The 26,597-nt window shown below is 36.5% G+C and overlaps 1 protein-coding gene across 3 annotated transcripts in view; it reads left to right on the top strand.

Annotated features, from left to right (window-relative positions):
- The window catches only part of NEDD4 (neural precursor cell expressed, developmentally down-regulated 4, E3 ubiquitin protein ligase), a 117,662-nt gene that overhangs the window by 43,331 nt on the left and 47,734 nt on the right, over positions 1 to 26,597 (top strand). Inside the window, exon 1 of one of the 3 annotated variants that reach the window (XM_005880111.2) lies at positions 4,271 to 6,283. The exons of the other annotated variants lie outside the window; for them this stretch is intronic. Coding sequence (XP_005880173.1) covers positions 4,724 to 6,283 — 1,560 coding nt within the window. The 5' untranslated portion in view covers positions 4,271 to 4,723. Of the gene's footprint in view, positions 1 to 4,270; positions 6,284 to 26,597 lie in introns of those variants that run through there. 3 annotated transcript variants of the gene reach the window in all.

Below are 26,597 nucleotides of genomic sequence, written 5' to 3' on the forward strand. Positions count from 1 at the left end.
TTTTTTTTCCTTCTGTCTCTACAAATCTGTTTGTTTGTTTTTAGATAGGACCAGGTGAAATTTAGTATTGGCGGTTTTTAATTGTGAATATACATACAAAAAGTATATATAACATAATTTTTATTTTAAATAATAAGACAGATATCTGTATTACTCAACTTAAGAACTGGAACATTACCAAAATCTTCAAACTCCCCTGTGTCCCTTCCCAGTAGCATCTCCTTTTCTTCCCCCACAAGTAGTATAGCACCTTGAATATTGTGTTTATCATTTTTTGCTTTAAATATTTTTATCATGCATATATGTATCCCTAAAAATACATAGTTTCCTTTTGCATATTTTTGAATTTATTAAAACAGTATCACTCTGTATATATTCCTCCGTGGGATGCTTTGTGGTTAATGTTATATTTGTCAGATTGATCCATAATACATTTTCAGTGATGTGTAGTTTTCCTTAATCTGATAATCCCATAATATCTGAATTTATGCCTTTATCCACCTTAAGTGTTAGTGTTGTTTCAGTTTTTTGTTTTGTTTTTTTTTACTCTTGCTTTGTTTCCTAAACATATCTCTAAGATTCATATTTAGGGTTGACTTGCTGGGTTGCGGTATTACTGTGTTATTTTTTCTGTTGTTATTGACACTGATGTGAATTTTCTCCCTGATTCTTGGGTACATTCTTTATGTGAGTTATTTGCATTGTCCACAAGGAGGGATAGCTCATGTTTGTGCTTTTCACCCTAGTTGTCTAGGCTCTTTTTGCCAGTAACTTCAGTATGGCATGACTTTCTTCATTGCCAGAGTTGACATTCTCATACTCTGATCGGTGCATTAAACTCCTTGAGTGTTTAATATGGATAGAGTACTTCACAGGGAATCATGATGAGTCAAAAGAAAAAAAAAAGCATGGTCTCTGATATTAACAATGGGATATTTCTGGAGTTGTAAACATGATATATAAAATTTTTTTTAAACCTTTAAAGCTGAAAACAAAGACAAAAGAACGCATTGACTGGGATAGTACAGATTTCCAAACCAAGCTGTCCTACCTGTGATTTGGCACATGAGCTTGTAGCCCTAGACAAATCATTCAGTCCTTCTGAAAATATTTTCTCATGTTTAAAAAAATGGTGATAACGATATTTGCCTACCTATCTGATAAATATATTGTGATGATAAAATTAGACAGTGGCTATCAAAGCCCTCAGAAAATTTTTCATCATGATTCAAATATAAAGAGTTATTTAACATTCATGGACTCACTCATTAATGCCTCTCTGATACCATATTTTTTATATTAACTAAGGTATACTATTAAGGTGTCTACTGTGCTACATACTCCACTGTGCCTTAGAAACACAGCTTTTCTCAAGCTCACTTTACTAGAAAAAAGGAGCAAGAAATAATTAGAACAGGGTGGTATGTGTCATTCTAATCCTCTGATTTGTTGCTAGTTCCAGCAGGAAACTGAAATGTACAGATTACCTGAGATGTCATACAAACTATAGCTATTTGTGGAGTAACAGGCTTGATTATATAGAAAAAATTGGTCTATTCCACTGTAAATGTCATTTTATTTTTATTCTCCTGTAGCATTCAGAACTAAATTAAAAATGTATTCTTTCCTAGCAAATTCTCTTTGAAAATGTACATTGAAGAGCACAAACACAATTTTTATTGATTTCAGAGAGGAAGGGAGAGGGAGAGAGAGATAGAAACATCAATGATTGGCTGCCTCCTGCGTGCCCCCTACTGGGCATGTGCCCAGACAGGGAATCCAACTGGCGACCTCTCGTTCATGGGATGGACAATCAGCCAACTGAGTCACACTGGCCAGGGCCTCTGCAAAATTTTCAAGCATCATTTCTTCATGTTGGCTGTAGTGCTTTTTCTATTTCTTTAGAGTAGTAGCTGGATCAACTTTAAAAATCCTATATAATAAAAGGCTAATATGCAAATTGTTCCCTTCGGAGTTCGACCAACCTGGAGTTTGACTGCTTGCTATGATGTGCACTGACAACCAGGGTGCGGTGCAGAATGAAGGAAGGCCCTGGTGGCAGCTGGGGGAAGAAAGGCCCCAATTAGCCCTGATCACCAGCCAGGCCTAGAGACCCTACCCATGCATTAATGTCATGCACCGGGCCTCTAGTGTGTGTGTGTGTGTGTGTGTGTGTGTATGTGTGTGTGTGTGTGTGTGTATGTATATATGTGTGTGTTGTGTGTGTGTGTGTGTGTGTGTGTGTGTGTGTGTATAGAAAGCATTAGGCAGCCAGAGTTACTGCAGTGACCATTCATCCATCTGTCCAGCCGCCTCTCTGGTGTTAGTTACTTCATGCTTACTTTGTGCCCAGCATGAGCTCAGAAGAAATGTTTAGTTATGGTCCTCACACTTCTGGAAGCTTAAAATCTAGTTAGGGGACATGAAACTGGTGTTTATAGTGAAGCTTACCAAAGAGAAAACATTTATCTGGCCAAATACTTGAGGTTCATTATTTTATATGAACAACCTAGGGAGCTTTCTTTGCTTATGACCTGGAAGTTTTAAGTCACAGGCATGAGCAGTTAGAGCTCACTGATTAGATCTCTGTTAGAAGTGATCCATTCTTTGAATTATCAGATTCCTAACTTAATTCAAGAAGGAAAGCTGAAGTCATTTGAAGGCAAAGTGAAAAGATTACAACTTTCCTTCTATAAATAAAAAGTAAGGGAATATTTACTGAATCTGTAAAATTATAAAGGCAGTAGATCATATAAAACCAAGAATATAATAATTTTATTACTGAATTTATAATTTATTGTGTACATTCTAAAACAGTACTGTTTCATTCTGGTCAGAAATATAATTTAATTAATTTCATGTTTTTATTTTTCCCTGTCTTAATTGATTTAAAAAACTGTTTAGAAAATTGTGACTGAGAACAGATCTGTCTTATGGAGTTTTCTTTTTTAAACAAAGTGCAAGTATATATTTTACATATTTGCTTTTACTTAGAGAGAAAAAAAACCTTACTTAGAAAAATACAACTTGGGTGTAGTACCATGTGGTGTAAACAACTGAACTATTTTACTTTTTACTTTCCTATGAATGAGCCAGTATATATTTATTACTGGAGTTCCAGCTATAAAATTCAGGTAAGGGGTTTAAATATACCCTAGAGTATTATTTAAAAATAAATTTGTTTCTTTCAAATACGGTACCAGCCTTGGTCTATGACATTTGGGACAGAAATTAAAATATTAAACTTTTATTACCTAGTAAACTGAAAATAAAGTAAAGGTTAAATAAATACAAAGCAGAAAAAAATATATGTACAAAATCACAACCCCTGAGAGGACAAACAGTCTACTGTTCTCTACTATGAGTGCTTTATCAGCAGTAGTAATTCCACCCCAGGGGCAGAGCTAGTACTCAAAAATGTAAACAAGTATGTACTTTGTTTATATAAAGAAATATGCAGCATGGTGTGTATTTCTTTATAGATATCAAACAGCTACATGGATTGTTTCAGTGCACCAGTAGGGGCCAGCAAAGAGTTCTTAGAGTTTTTCAGAACAGAATTGGCATTGAGATATGTTTATTTGATGTGCTACATTCTTTTTAGACTTCTTTACTTACCAGAACACTCTCTTAAGTGAATAAATTGCAGAGACAGTGGGATAAAATATCTTGTGTGCTCAAACTATATTAGGGCATAGTTTTTCTGTCTAATCTGCATATATTTTTAATGGAATGTTTGCTTATGCTATTTCTTGGCAGAGTTTTAATAGTCAAAATATAAATGGCATCATTTAAAGACTGTACTACTTGGCTGGAATAGGCCCCAAAATTATAGGAGAAATGCTTGGTGACAGCTTCTCTTAAACTTTTTTTTTTCCTCTCAGCCGTATGCTCAATTTTTGCAATAGTATTACTAGGCAAATTTTGTATTTCTATCCTTCAGCTTTCACTTTGTATAAGAAGTGTTTTGGAAGCTAAAATATTTATCTGTTTGATCTCATGCTAAATTTTAAATGCACACCACAGTTTTGGTATTTTCAAATTGCATAACTGTCGGAACTTATCTTAAAAAACGTAACAGTCTCTATTCCTTTCTACATTAACTAACTTGACTAGATTCCTAGTATGGCTACTATTTGGAAATTCAATCCTCGATTTGATACTCAATTACATGGGGTTTCATTCCTACCAACTTCCTGTAATTCTATCCCTATGGGTAAAAATATTAGTGGTCAAACTGCGCTGGAGAAAGTATAGGCGCTGTGATTCCCGTAGTTAAATGTTCATTTAATAGAGCTGGAGTGAAAAAAAATACTGTTTCAACTGGAAATGCTAGAAGATTGTTGTTCTTGTGTTACTCATTCATGCAAATTGGAGAAGGTATAATTGAAACAAGGTTGGCAGTGTGCGAGGCAGTGTGCTTGCTGCAGCTGAGCTCAGCTGAAAGGTCGCTGGAAATCAAGTGCTTTGTAACTGAAGGCATTTTGACTACAAGCAATTCAAGACATTTTGGAAGCGGCAGTCTCAGGAATGGGTCGTCTTTTTCTTTCCGTGATATCTGGTATCTAATGTTTTACTTAGGATAAAGCCTACTACTTGAGAGCCCTTTCAGGCACCACAAATGATTTTTTCTTTCGACGCAGTGCAGCTGCTTCTAGCCTGTCTACCGACAGAGATCTTTGTTATGACTTTCAGCCCTTAACATGTTTGGAAATGAGAACAAATGGCACAAAGCTTACGATTGCACTTTGCAGCCAGAAGAAGCAATACTTTTCCCCTGTCAGAAACCTCCGGAGATGATCTGGATAGCGATGCTCACATGGGCTTCAAACGACCCACGCGGATTTCAACGTCGAACGTCGTTCAGATGAAGCTGACTCCCAGACAGACTGCACTGGCTCCGTTAATAAAGGAAAACGTGAAGTCTCAGGAGAGATCATCTGCTCCTTCACCTGAAAATGTTAATAAAAAGAGCAGCTGCCTCCAGATTTCACTGCAGCCAACCAGGTACGGTAGCTGTCTTCAGTCCAGCAGTGCCTTAGCCGATGGGGAGGATGCTCCGTTTGCCTGTGTCCTGAAGGATGGCCTGTACAGCAGTGCTGTGGTTGATAATGAACTGAGTGCTGTGAATGATGATAGCTTTTTGAGCAGCCCTGCCATTTGCAGCGGTAGCCTTAGTAACTTTTCGACCAGTGAAAATGGGTCTTACAACAGCAACGGCAGTGATTATGGGTCGTGCGCCAGTATCACAAGTGGAGGCTCGTACACCAACAGTCTCGTCAGCGACAGCAGTGGTTACACTTTTCCGCCAACGGATGAGACGTTTTTTGGTGGAAATTTCTCTTCGGACGGCACCTCCAATAGAAGTGTGCCCAACAGGAATATTACTCCGTGTGAAATTTTCTCAAGAAGTACAAGCACAATTCCTTTTGTCGAGGATGACGTGGAGCATGGACTCGAGATTATGACATTGTCAGTGGGCAAAGACTCGAAAATTCCACTAAAACGTTGTTCATCCTTAGTCATTTTTCCTCGGAGTCTTTCAAATACCCCACCAACTTCTCCAACAAGTACGGGTACGCTTCCAAGCAAAGGATCCTATCAAACCTCACACCAGTTTATTATTTCTCCCGGTGAAGTTGCTCACAGTGAAGATGGTACTGGTGCTAAGGGGTTTCTCTCCACAGCTGTCAATGGGCTTCGGCTATCGAAAACGATCTGTACTCCCGGAGAAGTAAGAGACATACGACCACTTCACGGGAAGGGCTCGTCACAAAAGAAAATGGTTATTGCAAATCATAGTCCAAATCAGACTGTCTTTGAAAAGTCATCGGAAGGATATTCGTGTGTCTCAGTGCATTTCACCCAACAGAAAGCAACCGCATTAGATTGTGAAGCTGCGAATGGTGATTGTAAACCAGAGATGTCAGAAACTAAGCTTAATTCTGATCCAGAGTATATGAAGCTTACGGATAGGACATCTGCATGTTTACCATCCTTCCCAAATGTAGATTACCAAAGAAATAGCAATGGACAGTTGGAAAGACCAAATTTACAGATAAACAAAAACCATGCTATTTTACAAAGAAGTATTTCATTAGGAGGAACTTACCCAAATGTTTCCTGTTTATCCAGCCTTAAGCACAATTGTTCTAAAGGGGGACCATCTCAATTACTCATAAAGTTTGCATCTGGAAATGAAGGTAAAGTTGATAATTTACCAAGTGACAGCAGCAGACGTTTCACAAATGAACTATCTAAATCTTCGAAGCATTCTTGTAAGGTAAGTTTCCTTTGGTCTCGGTAAATGTTAATTTATATTAGAATAACTTTAGGAAATAGTTGGTTAAAATTTATTATAACTAAACAGTTTTATATACTTTCCTGGTCCTTAGCTAGCAAATATTTTTGTAGTAATGAACTTTATATTTGTAAATCTAAAGAACCTCTTATAATTTGTCACTCTATTTATTTTACCAATGTAGAAAATATTCATTAAAAAAAAACTTTCCAAAGTGATTTAGGCCATAAAACATTTCTGTAGCATAAAAATAAGCTTTAAATAATAACACTTTACCTTGGTATATTTACTTTTCCCTCCCCTCAAGTGGCATCATATTTTAATGTCTAACTTCATTTTTTATTCCAATTTTCAAAATGCTTATTTAGTACTCGCCCCTCCTTAATCATTGTGACATAAAGTAAAATGTAGAATGCATATTTAAAATATATTTTTTTAAAAAACCTATGTGAAAATCTTGTTATAAATGAACATGGAGAAAACTTTTTTTAATATGAATTTATTAGATTATTGTTAAAAACTATTATGTTCATATTTGAAGCAGAGGAAAAATAAATGGCATTTTCATTTGTATATACCCTTAACCACAGGAATTTTGTTTCCACCCTATTTTTCTTTAGTTACCAGTTAAGACTGCCTTCTAGAATGTAACTTACTCTTTCAACAATATTAAAATTTAAATTTTATAATTTTGAATTTGGTTTCAATTGCTAGGTATTTCCCATAATTTTCTAGTTACCTTATTAATTGTTATTTTGATAATTTTGCTTTATTTTATTAGTAATTTTACTCTAATGAATCTCAACCAAAACATTTCTTTATGTAATGTGGCCTTTCCAAAGTATCTTAAGTGTTTGGACCTTAAATAGATTTAAAACATTTTTGTGTTTGGAAGGCCTGGCCAGGATATTAAAACATTTTTAATACCGGAAAATTAAAAAAATATTCTGACTAAAGCAATTCTAGATGACAGTACAAAACAATTTTTTTTTTTTTGCGGGGGGGGGGGGAGGGGAATGGAAACTTATCAGTTTATCTGTGTTTATATAACACTCAATATCTATATTAAAGATTAAAAAAAACTTCTGGATAAGTAGCTTAAAGTAAATAAAATATTCAGTAATTGCTAGTTTGTTTTCTCTTTTGAAATGTGGTAAATATAATCATTGTTACCCAATGCTTCAGATGTTAATATCAGCAACTACTTTACTGAAGATGAAAAAGGTCAGATTTCATATTCTGATCTGTTTTTTAGAATTGTTAATTCTGTTTACAAAACTGTTTAAAAATCAGCTTTTAGGAGATGATAGTCTACTTAACTGTTTTGCCCCCTAAAAGAAAGCAATGAAGTGATACTATGAAGAAACATATATTAATAGTTTGCTAATTGAATTTACATGTACCTTGTAAATTTATTTTACTTTTTATGAAATAATTAATCTGCAAGAAATAATTAACCTAGAAATACTTATAGAATTATCCTTAAAATAGTTGATTTTGGGACAGTGGTATAGTTTGTTGTTGTTTATGCTTTTGAAAATAGTATTTTTAATGTTTTTAATAAAGTGTGACTAAATACTTTTGCATGGCTAAAAATATGCACTTTTATTGGTTTTATTTAACTTAGTAAGCTTACAAATATTTTTTTTTTCTTGTGACAGCCAAATGCCTAGCTTTGTGCAGATTCTATTTTTTGGGTAGATTATTGGATTATAAAATAGTTCAAAAGTGTGTAATTTTCCAGAGAGCTTGAAATTGTTCTCTTTTTAAGTATCTATTAAACAACTCTTTATAAAAGTATAAACAATATAGTGACCACTAAATTCAACATATATTAGATCGAAATTGATCTAAATGTTTAATGGTAAATCAAGGGCTTGTTTTAAGAGGAAAGTACTAATGTTTTTTCTAAACATAGCAGTGGCAACAATAATGGGATTTTAGAAATAATCCCATGTTTATCAATAATTATATATTAATCTAATTATAGTGGTATATTGTAACTCATTTATAAATAAACAGCTCCCAAAATATTTCCCATGACTCCAGTTAGTCTGGGTTAGTGTTCTGATATGCTGAGTCTGGATTCACATTTAACAAGTTGATATTAGAGTAGCATTTAGTAATGTCAGCTATCTGTACCGAGCAGCCGTGAAATTAAATCACTGCTTTGGTCAGGGACCCTTGATTCTAAAGCACTAGAGGACCACATATTCTTTTCTTATGTGTTAGTCTCTAGCAGCATAGGATCCATTTTCTAGCTCTCTATAATCAGCAGCCCATTAATGGCTACTTTTTTAAATTGAGTGATAACTTTTACCTGTATCTACGACAGGGCTCTGTTCTGTGTTTACAACTTAGAATGAAGATGAGCCTTGTAGTCTGCATGATGGTGTTTATTTTATTTATTTGCTATCAAAGACTATACCAATAACTGACATGTTTACTACATGCACTTTTTGAAAAACAATATTACTTTTGTAATGGCTTTTGATCTGAAAGTAGGTATTTGATGTTTTAACATTGTATGTAATATTTTGTCAGGTCTATCAAGAAGTAAATCAAGGAACTAAGGTAGTTTTTATCCAGTTATAGAAATTACTATTCATATTTCTAAAATCTGTGTAATAGTTAGTTTACTCATTATCATTTTATTTTTCTCTATCTGTTGTTTTCTAAATCTCATATATTATGTTGTGTAAGGATACTCAGAGTTTTCATTACCTTATTATTTAAAATACCTTAGCATTTTGCCCAAAGTTATATATTTCTTCCATTCTTCACTATATGCATGTTTTTATCAGAAAGTTTGGCTTTACATTTTTTCTTTTTGTTATGAAACTTTTTTGTCCATTTTCTGTTACTTAATCCTGGGTAGGTAAATTGCTTAAGCTTAGTATTGTAAGGCTTTAAAAGACTATGTCTCAGTGCTTTCAAAAGCCTTTAACACTAATCTCAAGATTATAAGTTTCAATAATTTAGTTGTTTTTCCTAAAATAAATGTCTTAAATATGTACTTATTTTAGTGTTCCATTATTTTCTTGGTTTTCATTTTATTAACTTTAACAGCATATTTAGAGACATTTGGTTAAATTTATTTTGAACAATACTTAATCTTTCCTATAAAAACCAATGTAGTTTTGCTCTGGCTGGTATGGCTCAGTTCGTTAAAGTATTGTACTGTGCACCAAAGCGTTGCTGGTTCGATTCCTGGTCAGGGCACATGTCTGGGTTGTGAGCTCCTTCTCTGGTGGGGAAGTGCAGGAGGCAGTTGATCGATGTATCAATGTTTCTCTCTTTCTCCCTCTTCCCTCCCCCCTCCCCGCCTTTACTCTCTTCCTCCCCTCTTCTTTCCTCTTCTCTCTAAAAAAATAAATTTAAAAAACCCAATATAGTTTATAAATATTGACTCTCAAACTGTGATGCAACATTGTTAATGACCAGTTTTGGAAATTTAGTGAGAAATTTATGCTTGTATATTTCTTAGAACTGAGGAACTATAATATTAATTTCAGAGTGGGTCAAGGAGTTGAATTGTTTGCTTCAAAAATACTTTTACTTTCTCTGTAGATGTGTCTTCTTTAATTCATCCATTTAGCACACATTTGAGTCCCTACTATTTACCAGGCACTGACCCAAGCACTGGGAATAAAAGATAATAAAGTGCAGTGTCTATTTTAGGAGCTCCCGTTCTAGTAATAGAGACACACTGGTAAAGAAAAAAAATTTCAGTGTAATGTGCGATGTACTGAAATAGAGGTGTGTACGAGAAAGTGAGAAAGATGCAACAGTGTTTGTCTGGAGAAGAGGACCTGGTTGGTAGAAGAAGGCTTCGCAGAGGACGTGACCTTTGAGCTGAGTCTTAGTAGGTGAGTTGGAGTTCCCCAGGCAGAGAAATCAAGGAGGATATGCTGGGGCAGTGATGCTCAGCCTCAGCACTGTTGACATGTAGGGCGGTTACTTTTTGTTGTATGGGGTTGATCTGTGCCTTCTAGGATGTGTAGCAGCATCTCTGGCCTCTACCCACTGGAGGCCAGGAGCACCCCTCTTCCCCAGTTGGGACAATCAAAAAATGTCTCCAGTCATTGCCAAATGTCTCATAGGGACAAAATCGACACCTGCTGAGAATCATTGCTCTAGGCCAGCAATTTTCAACCTTTTCCATTGCATGGCACACATACAGTAATTACTAATATTCTGCGACACACCATAAAATATATTTTTTTTGCTGATCTGACAAAAAATAGGTATAATTTTGATTCATTCACACTAGATGGATACTTTTGTGTTGGCTGTTATCATTTTTTTATTTGACAATTTAAGGGAAAAGGGGTCAGTGCCACTGACCAAATGGTCAGGAATTGCATGTCTTAAAAGTACTTGTGGCACACAAGTTGAAAACCACTGCTCTCGGCAAAAGCAGTCAGTTGCACATGCAAGGCCAGTTGTGTGAAAGAATCACCCTACAGAGGGTTGAGTGTGACTCAAGCATCGGGAGTCCAGGGATATGGGAGGAGATGATGAACTAAAAGTGGGTTGGAGTCCCCTTGGGTGTGATCCCTCATGCTGAAGAGAAAGCAGCGTTAGCCTCCTGCTAACAGAAAATAGGCAACGAAAGTCTTTACTTGCAAGTGTAATGTGCTCATTTCTGTGTTTCTAAGTAATACTTTTATGACACTGTGGATTATAAATGAATCAATTTTTTTAACTTAGATTTTTGGGTGAATGGTGATGTCATGAACTGAGATGGGATATTCAGGAGAAGGGGCCACATTGGAGAGTGAAGAGGAAGTCAAGCATGATTAAGTTTACGTACTGGGAGGCTGCTCTGTCAAGTAGGGCAGGTGGAGATACAGGACCAGTACTCAGGGGAGATATCTGAGCTGGAAATGGAGGTTGGGAGTTAAGAGTATAGCCAAAGCCTTATGTAGGGATGAACTGGAAAATGAGACAGGGATTGGGGTGGGGGGTGGGAATAAATCAGAACTTTGGGACCACCAACTCTGGGGAGACAGTGGAAGAAGAGATAAAGAGGAGACTAAGAAAGAGCCACTAGAGGGCAGAGAGTCCTGGAAAGCATGAAGGTGTGGAAGGCAAGGGAAGGAAAAATTCAAGGTGGGCAGCATACAATGCCACAGAATTTATGTATCCTTCGAATGTGGCAGTAAGGAGGTCCTTGGGGACATTAGCAAGAGTATTCTCAGGAAAGTAGTGAAAAAGCCTGATTGAAATAAGAATGAAACAGGTAAGGAAGCAAAATAGCAAGTGAAGGTTGCTTGCTAAATGTCACCAAATAGGCATGAGATACTGTAGGCAAGGTATATATTTAGTGGCTACTATATAGAAGACAGTATTAGGTGGCTATAACACAGATTCTCTTACTACAAGAACATTGTAGTCTATATTCTGAGGGGTGGGGGGAAGCTGTACCTCTCTGTTCTTTCATCTTAGAACTATAGAATAAGGGAGTGTACACGGTAAACACCAAAATGGAGATTCAGCAATATGAAATGAAGGAAATTAGAAGTGAAAACTTGAGGCCACCTATGAATAGTCACAACTCAATTTGAGCAGCACTACTCTTTCTTAGTCTCCTCCCTACCACCAAAAATAAGACAAAGCTAAAACAGAGCTTCCGTGTAGAAAACAAGTCAGGGTTTAAGGCCTATTCCTGGAAACCATTTGGAGAGTAGGCACCTTTGTCCTTATGTCACTGGCTTCCTCCAGGACATGGAGCCTACCAGATGCCAGCTATTGTGGGTCCTCACCCTTGTAAGCCCACTCTCCCCTTACATTATGCATGAGAGTGGAACAAGGTAGAGCAGGAGAAGCCAGGACCAGGAGCCAATTTAGGCAGAAGGGGCTTGGCAGAGTCCCTGGGTGTGGCCAGCCAATGCGTTGAGGTCAGGAGGGTGGTTAGCAGTTAGGAGCAAATGAGTGCTGAGAAAGTGAACCAATGATGTTGTCAACATAGCCAGGAAATACCTGAAGTATTGCTCAAGTGTATGATTCAGTATTCTTTGTTTGCCCGTGTGTGAGATTGGAAGACTATGGTCAGATGAAGACAGACACGTAAGAGATGTATAAAAGAAAGCCTTTCAAAACAAGAGGTGAACAGCTCTATCTCCATTCAGTGGCATCTTTTGGGGAAGGCCCTCAACATGGGAGCCATTATTGAAAAGCAATTTTACCTTCAATGAGTTTTAACTAAATGGCTTAGATGTAACTAGAGCAGGTCTGAGAACTTGGAAGGGCAAGCAGTAGCATGTCTGTGTGCCTTGTAGCTCAGTTCATGGCAAGTCACAACAAAGAACACCTTGACCAAGAGGATGTCTCTATTTAGGCTTGAGGGTATCTGTGTGGGGGGTGTTGTGGGGGGTGGAGATCAAGCCTTTTCTTGACTTAGATGTATTACAAAACCATAACACTCTGAAATATTTTGTGCTTACCTTAACAGAAAAAAATACTACTAAGCAGCAACAAATTTACATCAAGGATATTGGTAGTAGAGCAGACAATGTCTTTAAATTCAGTTGTTCATTAAGTAAAGAAATGTTTTTAACAGAATTTGTATCTTTAGTCTCCCTTACAGAAGCTGAGAGTGTAACATTTTATGATATAGCTAAAATAATATTATACAGGACTACTTAATTTTTTTCTTTTCTTTTTCTCTCAATTTTTTGTTGGTAGGTATTGCCTTCTAGTGCTTTAGGGGTTGCAGTTGGAGAGTGGTGTGTTACGTTGTCAGTTGTTAAATGCAGATTCTGGTTCAGTAGGTCTGTGGTGGGGCCTGAGAGTTCCATATTTCCAACAAGCTCCCAAGTCATACCAGTGCTACTATTTCCCCAAACACACTTTGAGAAGCAAGGTTTAGGACCATTCATTTATGAGAGCAGTAATACAGTTCATAGTTGAAGTATTCAATGGGTCCCTCTCCTGCTGTTACATTAAGAAGAGCTATAGGTATACTGTGGCCAAGGCCAAATAATTTGCAAAGAGATTTAAATCCACTTAGGCATTGAGAGTAGTTATTGATTGAGACCATGTAATACATGAGAGATTGTCCAGACCAAGAAAAATCCGTGAGCAAGGTTGCCTACCTGCCTCATAAAAGAACCTTAATAATATATTCTTCCAGAATTTTATTAAATTTCCCAGGTTTACCTTTTAGTTTCATCTAAGGACTTAAAAACATTGGTCTATAAGGCATGCGGTTCTACTTAAAGAAATCTATTTAGTTCATCATGGCTGTTATCCTAGTTTATTTGAAATGTTACATTTTTCTTCATTATGCTGGCTTATTCAAGCAACATCTTCTATCCTCCTCTTTGTGAACAGTTTTAGTCTTTTCAATATTCTTTTTTCTAGCAGTGCCAGATAAGGTGCTACTAAGAATGTTTAAATATTGCATATGGTTTATGTAATGGATTGAAACACCATATATAATACATGCTGAGTTATGAACTGTCCTTTTGATAGCTCTATAAGGAAAAAGTTTAAAAATTCTTTATGTATAACTTTAGTGCTTCTTAAAATTATATATTACTTCTCTAGTATAAATCAGTATATGAACATCTTAGGAACTGTTCTTCCATTCAAGCAGCTTAAGAAATCTTATTGATGGCTGGATTTTTGTAGTCTTTATGGCTACCAGATGGCTTAGCTTAATTTCAGGGAGCCTCATAAGATGAAAAAAAAAATGAGAAAAAGGAAACATAGCTAGAAAAAAGTTAAAGATGGAAATAGATAGGCAAGCAAGCAGGCAGGCAAATGTAAATTTTCTAGAATTGATGAGGGACAAATTCTAGACAAGGGATTAAGCAAATGGGTAATCTTTTCTGGGCTCTGATTTACTAGAATGTGATTCCCTAAATCGGGGACTTTTTGTCTTATTCGCTGTTAGAGCAACCAGACCTAGAACAGTGCCTAGCTCAAACGAGACACTCAACAGACATTTAGTAAATTAATGAATGAAGCCAGGAGACCCTTTGGGATGGGGTCGAGGTGACTGGAGAACCCTGAGAGATGGGGGTAGCCAGACAGCCTTGCACAAACAGATAACCAAACTAGGATATTTAAGTGATGACTGTAATGATGAGTGGGAGCTACTTGATGCTTCATGCTTTGCACGAAAAGAGTGGCACTCTTAAATGAATACCTTGTCCCCGGGGTGGGTGCCAGTGGAATATTATGATCGTGACTCAAGGATTAGTTTCCACAGTGGAGTCTGATTCATAGCCTACGTATTCCACTAGCTGCTACTGTAGAACTGTGTCTGGATAGAGGTTCAGACCGAGTTTTCTAAAGAGAAGATGGAGTGGGCCAACACTTTTAGGGGTACTTAAACAAAGGCCATTTGACTGGCTATAAATTTATCATTGTTTAATAAAACGACTTCATGCCAGGCTTGATGTAAGAGCTGGATTCTGAGTCGTTCCTGGAGTCTCAAGTAACTGTTTTAGATGAGAATGACCTTTACCTTTTGTACCAAGACTGAAAGACTGAACCCTCTCAGAGAGTCACAGAGCTTAATGGAAACTCAAGTCATCTTCAAAGCAAAGGAGTTTAACAAGTATTTATCAGAAATAGAATATGTGCCTGCTGTAAGTGGCAAATATTATTCCTGGCATTGATGAGTTTATAATTTAGATGGGAAGACAACATAAACCATTGAAATAAACTTACCAAAGTACAATAATGTGTAATATATAATAATATCCCTATACTTACTTCAGACAGGTGAGCACCTAAGGTCTGAGATATGTGGTTGCCTGTATAATTTTAAACCAGCTTTAATTTTTATCAAGATAACACATGTGCCTATTTTTAAAATCAGGTGTTATTTCTTTGAAGATTTCTCTGTTCTCTCTGCCTCTTGGATTGATCTGATAATTTCCTATTCTCTCCTGTTTTCTGTCTCTTGGCCTCCTTATCCTATTTTCTGGAAGATTTCCTTCAAGTTTCTCTTCTTTAATTTTACAATTTTGGTTGTTTTAATTTCTATAGTTTTATTATGATTCCATGTTTTTATTCTTATTTTACAAATACAATCTTTTTTTTTTTTTACTGCTGGTATCTTCATTGAAACATTAAAATATAATGCTATCTATTGGGGGAGCATGCTGGAACATTCATTACATAGTTAGTAAGAGTTTCATTTAGTGGTTCTGGTCTGTATTGAAAACAGTTTGCCAAAGTCTGCTTACATCTGAGAGTGTTCAAACAATTAACTACCCGTATTACAGAATGAGCAACTAATTGAAACACTAGACAGAATTTGCTAGTAGAGTTTAACAAATGTATTGAATAAATACAATCATTTATTTTAGAATATTTTATTTCAGGTTTGTTTTGTTTTGAAATGGGTCCTACATTGTCTCTGGTTCCTGTGGGTCAGTTTGTGGTTATTGTTGCTTGTTTCTTGTTGTTGTTGGACATTTTTCTCCAGGAGTGCAGTGCACCTTGCTGTCTGTCCATATTTGAGGAGTCACTGAAGTGACCCGGAGGCCCTGTAGCTGTGTTGTGTGGGGCTTCGCAACGAGTGGGCTTCATTGTAGGGAGACCTGTCACTCAGCATCTGGAGGTCTTTCTCAGAGATCAGTTTGTTCCTCCAGAAAAGGCACTCCCAGTGATCACCCCGTGATGTTTGCTAGCCATGGAAATGAAGGTGACTTCTTTCTGTAGGTTCTGAAGCTGAGTTAATTCAGGGTAAAACATGCCTTAATATTTACTTACCAAATTCTTAAGGCCTGATGATAATTTAAATAATTTACTGGTACAGAAAGTGAGGGGCCTGGTTTTCATACCTGTTGTCTGAAATATATTGAATACATTCTATAAGTGAAGATACTCCTAGAAAGACTAAATTAAATATTCTTTATAATAGAATATACGGTTTCCTTAACATATTTCCCAACCTTTTACATTTCTTGGCAATACACTTAAATGTAAGTGTGTACACTTAACCCTCTATGTGTATTTGTAAAACTTTAAACCAGGTAACATATATTATACACATTTCAAACAGCTCTCTGAGATAGTGGTTCTCTCCATATATGAGATAAGGAACAAGCGCAGAAAAGTTAGAATGACTTACTCAAGATCATAAATCTAGTCCATGTCATATATAAGCCAATATTCAGGTCTATTATATGTTCTACAGCACTTTTCTGCAGCATCACAAGCCAAGAGGACTTTCATTCTACCCCGCAGCAGGGGGAGTCCACAAAATAAAGCTGCTTAGGGCAGGTTATTCTAGTAAAAGTAGCATCAGAAAGAAGAAAGAAATGAGAATTGTCTAAAGGAACATTTCCACCTGGACTCACTACCATCTGATGATGAACTTTTACACTCTGTAGACATAAAGTCCAGTCCTTTCTTATTGCCATTGGTGAGTGAAAGCTACATTCAAGGATTATTGTTTGAGCACATTTTTACTAGAGAACCAGTTTATCTTTCAAATATTTTTTCTATTCTTCTGACTTATGACTCAATATTTATCATTGTGCTGTTCTTTCTGGTTGTTTTCATTGATCAAATAGCACATATTGTGTTTCTACCTCCTAAAACACTGTTTATGAATTTCACTCTTATGTTCTTTTTCTTCAGTAACTATTATAAACTACCTAAATCATTATAAACTACCTATATTTTTTGTTTAATTTTTCTGGAAAATTTCAGACACACACAAAGGTAGGAAGATTAATGCATTGAGCCCCCTTGTGTGTCTCCAGTGAACCCCCAGTTTCAGAGTTATGAACATTTTGACAACCATGTCATTCATCTCCTCTCCTCCGCTGTTGTTTTTTTCCCTTTGGGTGACTTCTTTCTCAGGAGCATCCTTGAAAAGCTTAACTCAACCTTTCCTTAGGTATGAAAAGCCAACCTTTTTTTTAAAGGGGTGTGGGGGAAATTATGATTCTGAACACAGAAGCGTGAATAAATAGTCAGCTCAGGGGAGCTTTCTGAATCCCAGGGCAAGAACTAAACACAAAATCTTAAAACCAGAAAGTACTGTTTCACTGAAAAATTTTCTAGAACTCCATCTGTGAAGTACAGTGGCCAGTAACCACATGTGGCTATGGAGATTTTAATTAATTTAAATTAAATCATATTTAAAATTCTGAACCTCATTTGCACTACCCACATTTTAAGTGCTCACATGTGATTAGTAGCTACTGCACTGCACAGCACGATATAGAATAGCCATTATTGCAGAAGGTCCTATGGCCAGGGCTCCTCAGCATTCCGTTTGAGAAGCAAAGCATTGATGCCCCTGAACTTGGACAGGGCTCCAATGCATTGAGGAAGGTACCTAACGCCACAGAGCATGGGAGCTGTGGTGACTGAAGCAGGGGAGCCACATCCAATGGCCTTATTTTTCTCCACTGGCACCTGTCTTGCTGTTTAAGCAAGAAAAATTTGGCTCTAAAGGGATCTTTTGAGTTCTTATTTTCTTAAACAACAGTAACCCACACCCCCCCTCCTTTTTCCTGTTTTCATTGATATATTATATTCTTGAATAAAAATTACGAGTCTCCAACCGTGGGAGAAATTTTAAAAACTGCTTATAGGTGAGGGAAACTTATATTTGACCAGATGATCAGGTCATTAAATTGTAAGAATAATCAGTTTCTATTTCTGAAATGTTTTTTTAAAAAAACAGAAAAGATTATTCATTTCAAAAAGTAAAAAGTGTTAAACATTTCATTCTACAACTACATTAATAGTCTTGTACCAAGGACTAACAACAACAACAACAACAACAAACAGAGCAAAGAAAGGAAAAAGAGAAAAAAAGAAAAACTACTTTGGGAATCATTTGAGTATTATTTTGTTGTTTAGAGGTATTCTTTGGCCAGCCCTTTTGGATCGTCTCCCAATAAGCTCATTTTACCGACAATAAACCTTTGAATGTACTCGCCAGTCACTGTGCACCATTTGTGCTTAATGCTATTTGTTGATGATTAGGGGAAATACTAATGAAACTCCAACAAGCAGATTTTGCTTTTAAGACAGTGATGGCGAACCTATGACACGCGTGTCAGAGGTGACACGTGAACTCATTTTTTTTGGTTGATTTTTCTTTGTTAAATGGCATTTAAATATATAAAATAAATATCAAAAATATAAATCTTTGTTTTACTATGGTTGCAAATATCAAAAAATTTCTATATGTGACACGGCACCAGAGTTAAGTTAGGGTTTTGCAAAATGCTGACACGCCGAGCTCGACATAGTCCCGACTTTTGATGGGGCAGTCTAAGCCAGGAAGACAAAGAACGTATATAATATAATTTGAAATTAATTTAGAAATTGATTAAAGTAGAAGGATTGGAGAGTTGAAATGATGGTAGCTTCAAGACTGCTTGCTCACGAATCAAACAGTTTGCAGGAGGATCGTCTCATTAAAGTAGTCTGTAGCCTGGAGACTTGGATTTGTCAACAGAGTTCTCCACACCTATGACTGCTGGCTGCTGCTTCATACACTGGAGAGACATAGTCAGTATGAAGTTCAGAGATTTATAAACTTCAGCTTCAGTTACCTTCAAAGATAATTAAACTGGAATTTGGAGCAGTTAATCTAGCAACTAACCTAACAGTGAGCTAAATAGTGACTTCCTTTATTTGCAAGGCCCTGCACAATATGGCAAAACTTAGGAATTATTTTTAACCTTCCTTTTTCACATTGTTTAAACATTCTTAGAGGATATTTAAATGAATAAATGAGGTAGTTTTATCTGAATCTGAGTCTACTTGAGTTGTGGATTTCACCACTCATGGGTGTATTTTTTAAAAAATTTGTGGGTAGTATCAATAGGAGATTAGGGTTGTAATCCCATGTGACTTGAATAATAGAGTTTCACACCAAATATTGTCAAACTACCTACTCTGTGCAGATTCCACATGGTGCCAAGGAAGGGAGCGTGGCTCGTGGTCACTAGAGGGCAGAAAAGGTCAGGAAGAGATGCGGAAACCTGGGGACAAGTGTCGGGAAAGCTTGCTCTGCTCCTTCATGAGGAAAACAACCTCTTACAACTCGAGAAAATACAGTTCAGTCCCAGAGGCAGGAAAGCCAGTAAATGATCCAGGAACCTGGGCCATAGTCAAAGCAGTGAGAAATGTGGCCAGGGGATCGATAAACCAGTCTGCACCCATACATTACCAGGCCATTACACTCATGACAGAGAACTAAGTTCAAGTCCAGGTTGAAGAAGGCAGTCAGATTGTAGGGAGTGGAGCAGGTCATCTAACCCTTTCGATTATTTCTCTAGTGGGGTTCAACATACTGACCCTCTTGGGATGGGCAAGTGGTACTTTAAGTTGCAGGGAAATCTGATAACCTTCTTTTGATATCGGAGCATTTCCTGCCATGTTCCTGAGTTGGTTTTATAACATTAACCAATATTAACTATCACTATTTTCTTCCCAGTAAGTTCTCTTCACATCATAGGGTACTTCCTCGGATCTAAATAGCTAGTTTTTACAAAGGAGAGATTAATTGACATAAAGATGATATAATTTTCTAATAAGTCAGGCCATTTCCATTTTTTTAAATTGACAATTTAGAATTTACCTCTAGGTCAGTGGTTCTCAACCTTGGCTGCACATTAGAATCACCTGGGAATCTTTTTAAAATCCTGATTTCTGGGCCTCGTCCTCTGGAAATTATTTTTCTTTGTTACTAATGTTGTGGCCCCACCCAATAACAAAGAAACAGAATTTCTGGAGGATGAGGCCCAGAAATCAGGATTTTAAAAAGATTCCCAGGTGATTCTAATGTGCAGCCAAGGTTGAGAACCACTGCTCTAGGTGTTAAATACCCATTAAGGCAGGGTGGATAGGGATATAACAAAGAATAAAAGTTTTCCCTAACTCTTCTCCTATATACATCCATAGCATTCTGTATTTTTACTTCAGTTTTTGCACACATTCTAATTACAGGTGCATGCTTGTCAAGCAGGCACTATTGTATGCTTTATAACATCAGGAACACATTCTCCCACACTTAGCATAGAGCCTGCCTTTGGACGCCAATCACTAACATTTGTTGACCTCACAGAATTTATAATGCGCTTGGAGCGAAAGGGAACTATAACACAGATGGTAAAAGATACAAGATGAAGTAGAATTTCAGAGAAGAAAATTAACACTTTAGTCTCATCAAGAAAATTTTCATTAAAATGGCATTTAGCTAGGCCTCATACATGGCTGGGATTTACACAGGCAAAGAGAGAGAGAAAGGAACTTTCCAGAAGGCAGAAGTAAGAGCAAAGACATCATATTCTACTGGGAGGCTTATATTAATAGATAAGACTGCAAGGTAGATTGGAAAAACACGTATGGATGGCCTAGAATCCCATGCTAAGGAATTTATAGTTTTCCCTCTGGACCAATGTTTTTGAAAAGTGTTCCTATCCAGTCTGTAAGATACCTCATATAAAAACCATCCCGTTGACAAATAAGTTTGTCTAATGCCACATGCTATATTTCTTGGAATGTCACAATGCACACTAATAAAGTTAAGTTCCTAAAGGCCTACAGGAAATAAACTTTTGAACTTCCTTTAACCAAGTATTTCCCAAATATGTGACCACCTTTGAACTCTTTTAGTATCCAGCAAATCTATTATTCCTCAGAGCACACTTGGGAAGTGATGTTTATGCAATAGCCAGTCTTCAAAGGTTTTGAAAAGAGGATTGCCATTTATTAGAAAATATGTTTATATTTTTACACCTTGAGCTAGAAAGAAATGCAAATACATAGATACCTGACTCATTTTGCTTCTTCTAGAGGGATTTATCTTTGTCTTAATTTACATTGTGTGTTATCTTAAAATGACCAAGTTCATTTGGAAGTAGGCAGGATAAACAGATAAATTTAGATGCCCTGCTTATTCATGTTCAGCTGTTGCTAATCATTGCTTACTCTTCCTAGTTTTCTCCAAGGATTAAAAAGAGATGTGGTTCTCAAGGTGTGACTACTGGATCAGATGCATGAGTATCACCTGAGAACGTGTAAGAACTGAACGTTCTCAGGCCCCATCCCAGACCTACTGAATTAGAAATTCTGGGGGCGAGGCCCAGCGCTCTGTCCTTAGAAAGCCTTCCAGATGATTCTGACACACGGAAGCTGTAAAACTACTTGAGATGGCTAACCTAAACCTTAGGTGAGGTTGAGAGCAGGAGCTTCCAGACACTTCTTCAGCTGCCACAGCCTGTGTGACCATTTTAAAGTAATTACAGTATTTTAAGTTCATCTTCGCCTGCTTTCTTGTTTACAAATTAAATATCTGAGATTTTGCACAGCTTTTTGGTTTCTTAGAATTTAAGTCACCGTATCTTTCTCATCGTGACAGCCATCTGCTAAATTTGTTTCTCATTTAGGTTATAGATATAATTCCCCAGAGAATATTAGCTTCCAGAGCTTCACAGTTTACCTTTTCTTTCCCTGGGCGCGTGGCAGACATTCCTCAAAGGAAAAAAACAACAGCAGTATCCTAAGTAAGTGGTACAGTAGGTGCTCTGTGTCTGTTGATTTTCAATCAAGAATGAATATTTTTCTCTCTGAGGGGAAGAGCCTTTTATCAATTATGTAACTGTGGGTATTTCCTGATTAAATTATAACTTTATCCATGAGTCTTCTTTCATTTTCCTTTGTTTAGAAATGTACATTTGAAACAATGGGAAACCTTGATGAGCCTCTCCCCTTTTTTGAGGAGGGGAGAAAAGTTGTAATAAATGCAAAATTTTCTCACCTCTATAGTCCTCTAGTTAAGGGGCATTCAATACAATTGCTTCTAAAAGTATGTTGGAGATAATAAACTTTACTTTAGAAAATAATTATAAAATCTAGTTCATGTTTGATAAAGCACAACCTGATTCCTATTGCTTCAGATCCCTCTCTTTTGTAGCCTATTAAAAATGTGATTATATTTGAAAGTCCTCACAGTAAATTATAAACTTAACTTTAAAGCATGTAGCAACAGAGGAACTTGTCAAGGTAAATCATCAATTTTCACAAGTTTGTGATGATTATAAAGTGGAGACCTCCAAAGAAACTGAAATTCAGAGGAGAACTCAAACTGAAACTGATTTAGACAGAGGTTTCTCCTGGCTCCCTCCCTACCCCTGTTTAGTAGGTAAAAAAAAAATTCCTTTAAAAATGTGAAGGTTGCTAGGACTGTAGAACGCATGTACCCAAATTTTCAAGCAGTATGAAGCTATTGTCAGAGAACAAGTACAGTTTGTGTCTTACAGTTAAATGTACCAGACAAACCGACCAGCTCAGCAAATCACACGGTCGGGACGCTGAATGTTTGTTTTAAGAAAAGACATCCGGTTTCCATAGCACTATGATTTTATAGCATAGATCAGATTATACTGTTTATTTAGCTAACACCATTTCCCCCTCAACCTACTGAAAAGATTGAATCAATAAATCTTGAACTCTTAAAAAAATGTTTAAAATAAGCATGTCACAGCATAGAGTGAGTCTGTATGTGAGAAGGAAGGTAGAAGCTATGCCAATGAAATTTTACTTAATAAGATTTGTATACATTAGAAAAAAAGCTAAATTTAGAGTAGTTTTTGCAAGCCTTTTTTCTATTTACGTCTCAGATGTAGTATGAAACCATGTAGTGTGGATTTTGAGAGGATGTTCATGAAAATAGTTTTTATAAAATTTTGGAAGCAGAAAATATGTGATTTCGTCTTTTTAAAAATACTATAAATGGGTCCATTCATATAAGTTCTGCTTATTTATCCTTTGTCAAAATATTGACTTTCTAAGTGTTCAAATCAAGAAAATGTTTAACCTCTTAATTCATAAATAGTTTAAATTCTACTTTACACAAATAGGTTTTCAGATAATTTTACTTTTAGTATCCCAGCTTCGAGCTTTTAACTCTATTTAGTCTTTTATGATCTCTGAAATATCTCTTGACTTAACTTAAATAGTATGATTAACAATGGCTTGAACATATTTATAGCTATACATTTATTTTGTTTCTTTTTTACTGCGTGCCCCAATTTATTTTCTTTGGCTAGTGATCTATGACATTTGCACTGAGAGAATTTGAATACAGTTGTGTGAAGACAGTAGTTATTGACACTGAGTAAGATATTAATTCAAATACAGACTTCTTGATCTTGAATCTTTGAGCTTGACTTTATCTTTGAAAACTTGCTTTTGGGCTTACTCGGGACACTATTTCCTTCTGTAACACCCAGTCAATCAGTCGTTGAGATCTGTTTCCATTTCAGATGAGTTCATTGTAGACTTTATTATTCTACAAAATAAAAGTTATCTTGGGCATATATGCAAAATGATAAATATAAGTTCATTCATTGAGGCATTGTTTGTAATAGCAAAATATTAGAAGCAGCCTAAATGTCTATCCATAGGGAGGGAACTAGTTAAATAAATGTTGGCATTCCTTACAGTGGCATACTATTCAACCACCAGTGAGGTAAAGTATACCTTTGTGGACTGATGTGAGACAAGGTCCTAGAGATATTGTTAAAAGGGGAAAATGTAAGATGGATAACAGGATGTCAAAGAAATATCTGAAGGGATGTCCAAACTAAAAAAATGACTGCTATTGCCTTTTGGAAGAACAACGGGTGAATTAGATAGCTGGAAGCTAGAAACCCTTTTTCTTTTTTTCTTTCCAATTTTGTACCCAGTATAACCTACGTTTTAAAATTACTTTTAAAAATCAACCTGATTAGAAAAGTGCTGATAGGTCAGTCTGAAAACGTAAACTATACTATATTTAACACTCATGCATAAAATGCATTTTTACTGATTAAAATGAAAAGTTGGATATTACAGCAGAAAACTTGGGCAAGGTTGTTTGGCTCTGGTTATGAGGAAGTGATTCTTCCTTTAATATTTTGCTTTTTACTGTAGACTTATCCTGGGAAATTATTTGTAACTCGGGTTTAATGGAAACTCTTTTGAAAGCCAAGTATTCTTCAAAGCTATGACACTTGAACTTATCTCTTTTGAAATTCTGATTTTTTTTGTAATAAAGTACAATCTTCAGTCATTCTTCAGCCTTATCAAAATTAACAACAGTTTGTCCTCCTAAACTTAGAGCCATCTGTAGTTTTAATTGAAGTTTTGTGAAGAAGTTGGTTGGATTTTTCTCTTTTCTATTCTAAAAATTGTTTTAAGAAACTGAAATTATCTTTAAAATATTAAAAAAGTATTATTTACTGACTAAACTGTGCCTACTACAGTTCAGAATCACCTGCTGTTCTGAATTATTTTGTAAATTTTCAGGCATTCTTAAATTAGTTATTATTTTATTAAATGCAAATTTGCTTTATGAAGTAAGTGGCATTCAGTTCGAATATAGGAAATAACTCCTGCAAAGAAATGCTTGATATTCAGAATTTGGAACAATTGGTTGGCTAGAGAAACATTAATGAGCATCACAGACTGACTTGCTTTCACAGGAATGAATTTAAAACTATTGCTGTTTTTTTTCTTTTTTGTAAATGGAAAAAGAACTTCCAATTGTCCATATTTCTAGCAACCATATGTCCCAGACTTTGCAGGATAGTTCCTAGTTTCATATTCTCCATCTCCTCAGAATAGGCATATTGATTTCTAGCTTGGAAAGTGTGTTCATTCTTCTAATAGAAAGATAGTTCTTTGGGATCATTTCACTTTAAGTAGAAGTTAAGAAACTCGTTTCAGATCACTTGTTTCAAAGGAGGAAGATAATAAGATGTATTGCAAGACATTTTGAAAATACATCTTTATATACCAGAGTGACTTGAGACATGGAAATTTTCATTATGTGGGATTCTTGTTCTATGCTTTTGTTCACAGAATGCAATCAATGAACAAGGAGTATGGGGCAGCAATATCTGGGATGAAATGTTTTCTTTCTGTCCTGCAGTGCCCAGGCACTGCCTCTGCAATTAAGACTGAATATTGAGGGAAGATGTATAAGTTAAGAGTTTTTAAGAAATAAGGAGCACAATTAACACATGAAATGATATTCAATATCATTGGCCATCAAGGAAATGCAAACAAAGCCACAATGAAATACCTCTTCACATCTACTAGGAGGGCTATTATAAAAAATATAGGTGGGAATTAATGTTGGCAAAGATATGGAGAAATCGAAACAGACTTACAGTGCTGGCGGGGATATAAAATGGCACAGCCACTTTAGAGAGTCTGGCAGTTCCTCGAAAGGTTAAACAGCAATTCCACTCCTAAGTATATACTCAAGAGAAATGAAAATATATGTTAACACAAATACTTGTACTCCAATGTTCATAGCAGCATCTATCTATCTACTTATATAAAAACCCGGGGTGATGTTCATCATGACCAGAACCATCGTGACCTAGCGGAAGGAAGTCAGTCCTGCAGGGGTTGTCTTGGCAACGGCTGCGCCGTCCCCCGAGCTGTTTCCCGGAGCTGTTTCCCGTAAGGGCGGGGTTTGAGGCAGGAACCTGCCCTGGAAGCGTGGAGACATATCTTTATATAAAGTGTGCCACGCCAGCACGGCCAAGGGTGAACCTGAGTGGGGGCGGCTGAAAGACTTAGAAAAGACAGACAAGAGAATGAAAGCCGGGTCTTGGTGGGACGCTGCTGCTCTGAGAGTCATCGACCACACCCACAGCCGTGTCTTTATTTTATAGCAGATGCTACGAGGCAAAGTAAGGGCGTGACCAAGATGTTTACAACCTTCTCCTGGGTTTCAATCCTACTCAACTACATGCACCTGGACTCTATCAAGCCTACATCACGCAGGCACATGGAGCCACATGTTCGGACCATAGGTTCAAGCTTACAACTACAGCTGTTGGCTATAATTGTGCTGGGAGGGCCCTGACCTCCAAGCTGGGACTTGACCATGACAATGAGAGGACTGTACCCTCTCATCAGTCCAAGGCTTGAACCTGTCCAAAACACTGTAGCGGCTCCCCACAATAAAGTCTTAATTCTGTTTCTTTGTTACTAATGTTGTGGTTCCACCCCATAACAAAGAAATAGTTTCCGGAGGATGAGGCCCAGGAATCAGGATTTTAAAAAGATTCCCAGGTGATTCTAATGTGCAGCCAAGGTTGAGAACCACTGCTATAGATAATATTAAAAATATATCTAAACGTGCAATTCTTTGTCCAAAAAATGAGCATGTTCAAAAATTAAATGAAGAAAATTTGGATATACTCGATGGAGATTTTCACACATATTTGAGTGATGATTCCATTGATTCCACAGATGATGCTGAAAAGGAAAATTTTCCCATCGAATTTCTTAATAGTAT

Source organism: Myotis brandtii, unplaced genomic scaffold, assembly GCF_000412655.1.
Source record: "Myotis brandtii unplaced genomic scaffold, ASM41265v1 scaffold626, whole genome shotgun sequence".
NCBI lineage: Eukaryota > Metazoa > Chordata > Mammalia > Chiroptera > Vespertilionidae > Myotis > Myotis brandtii.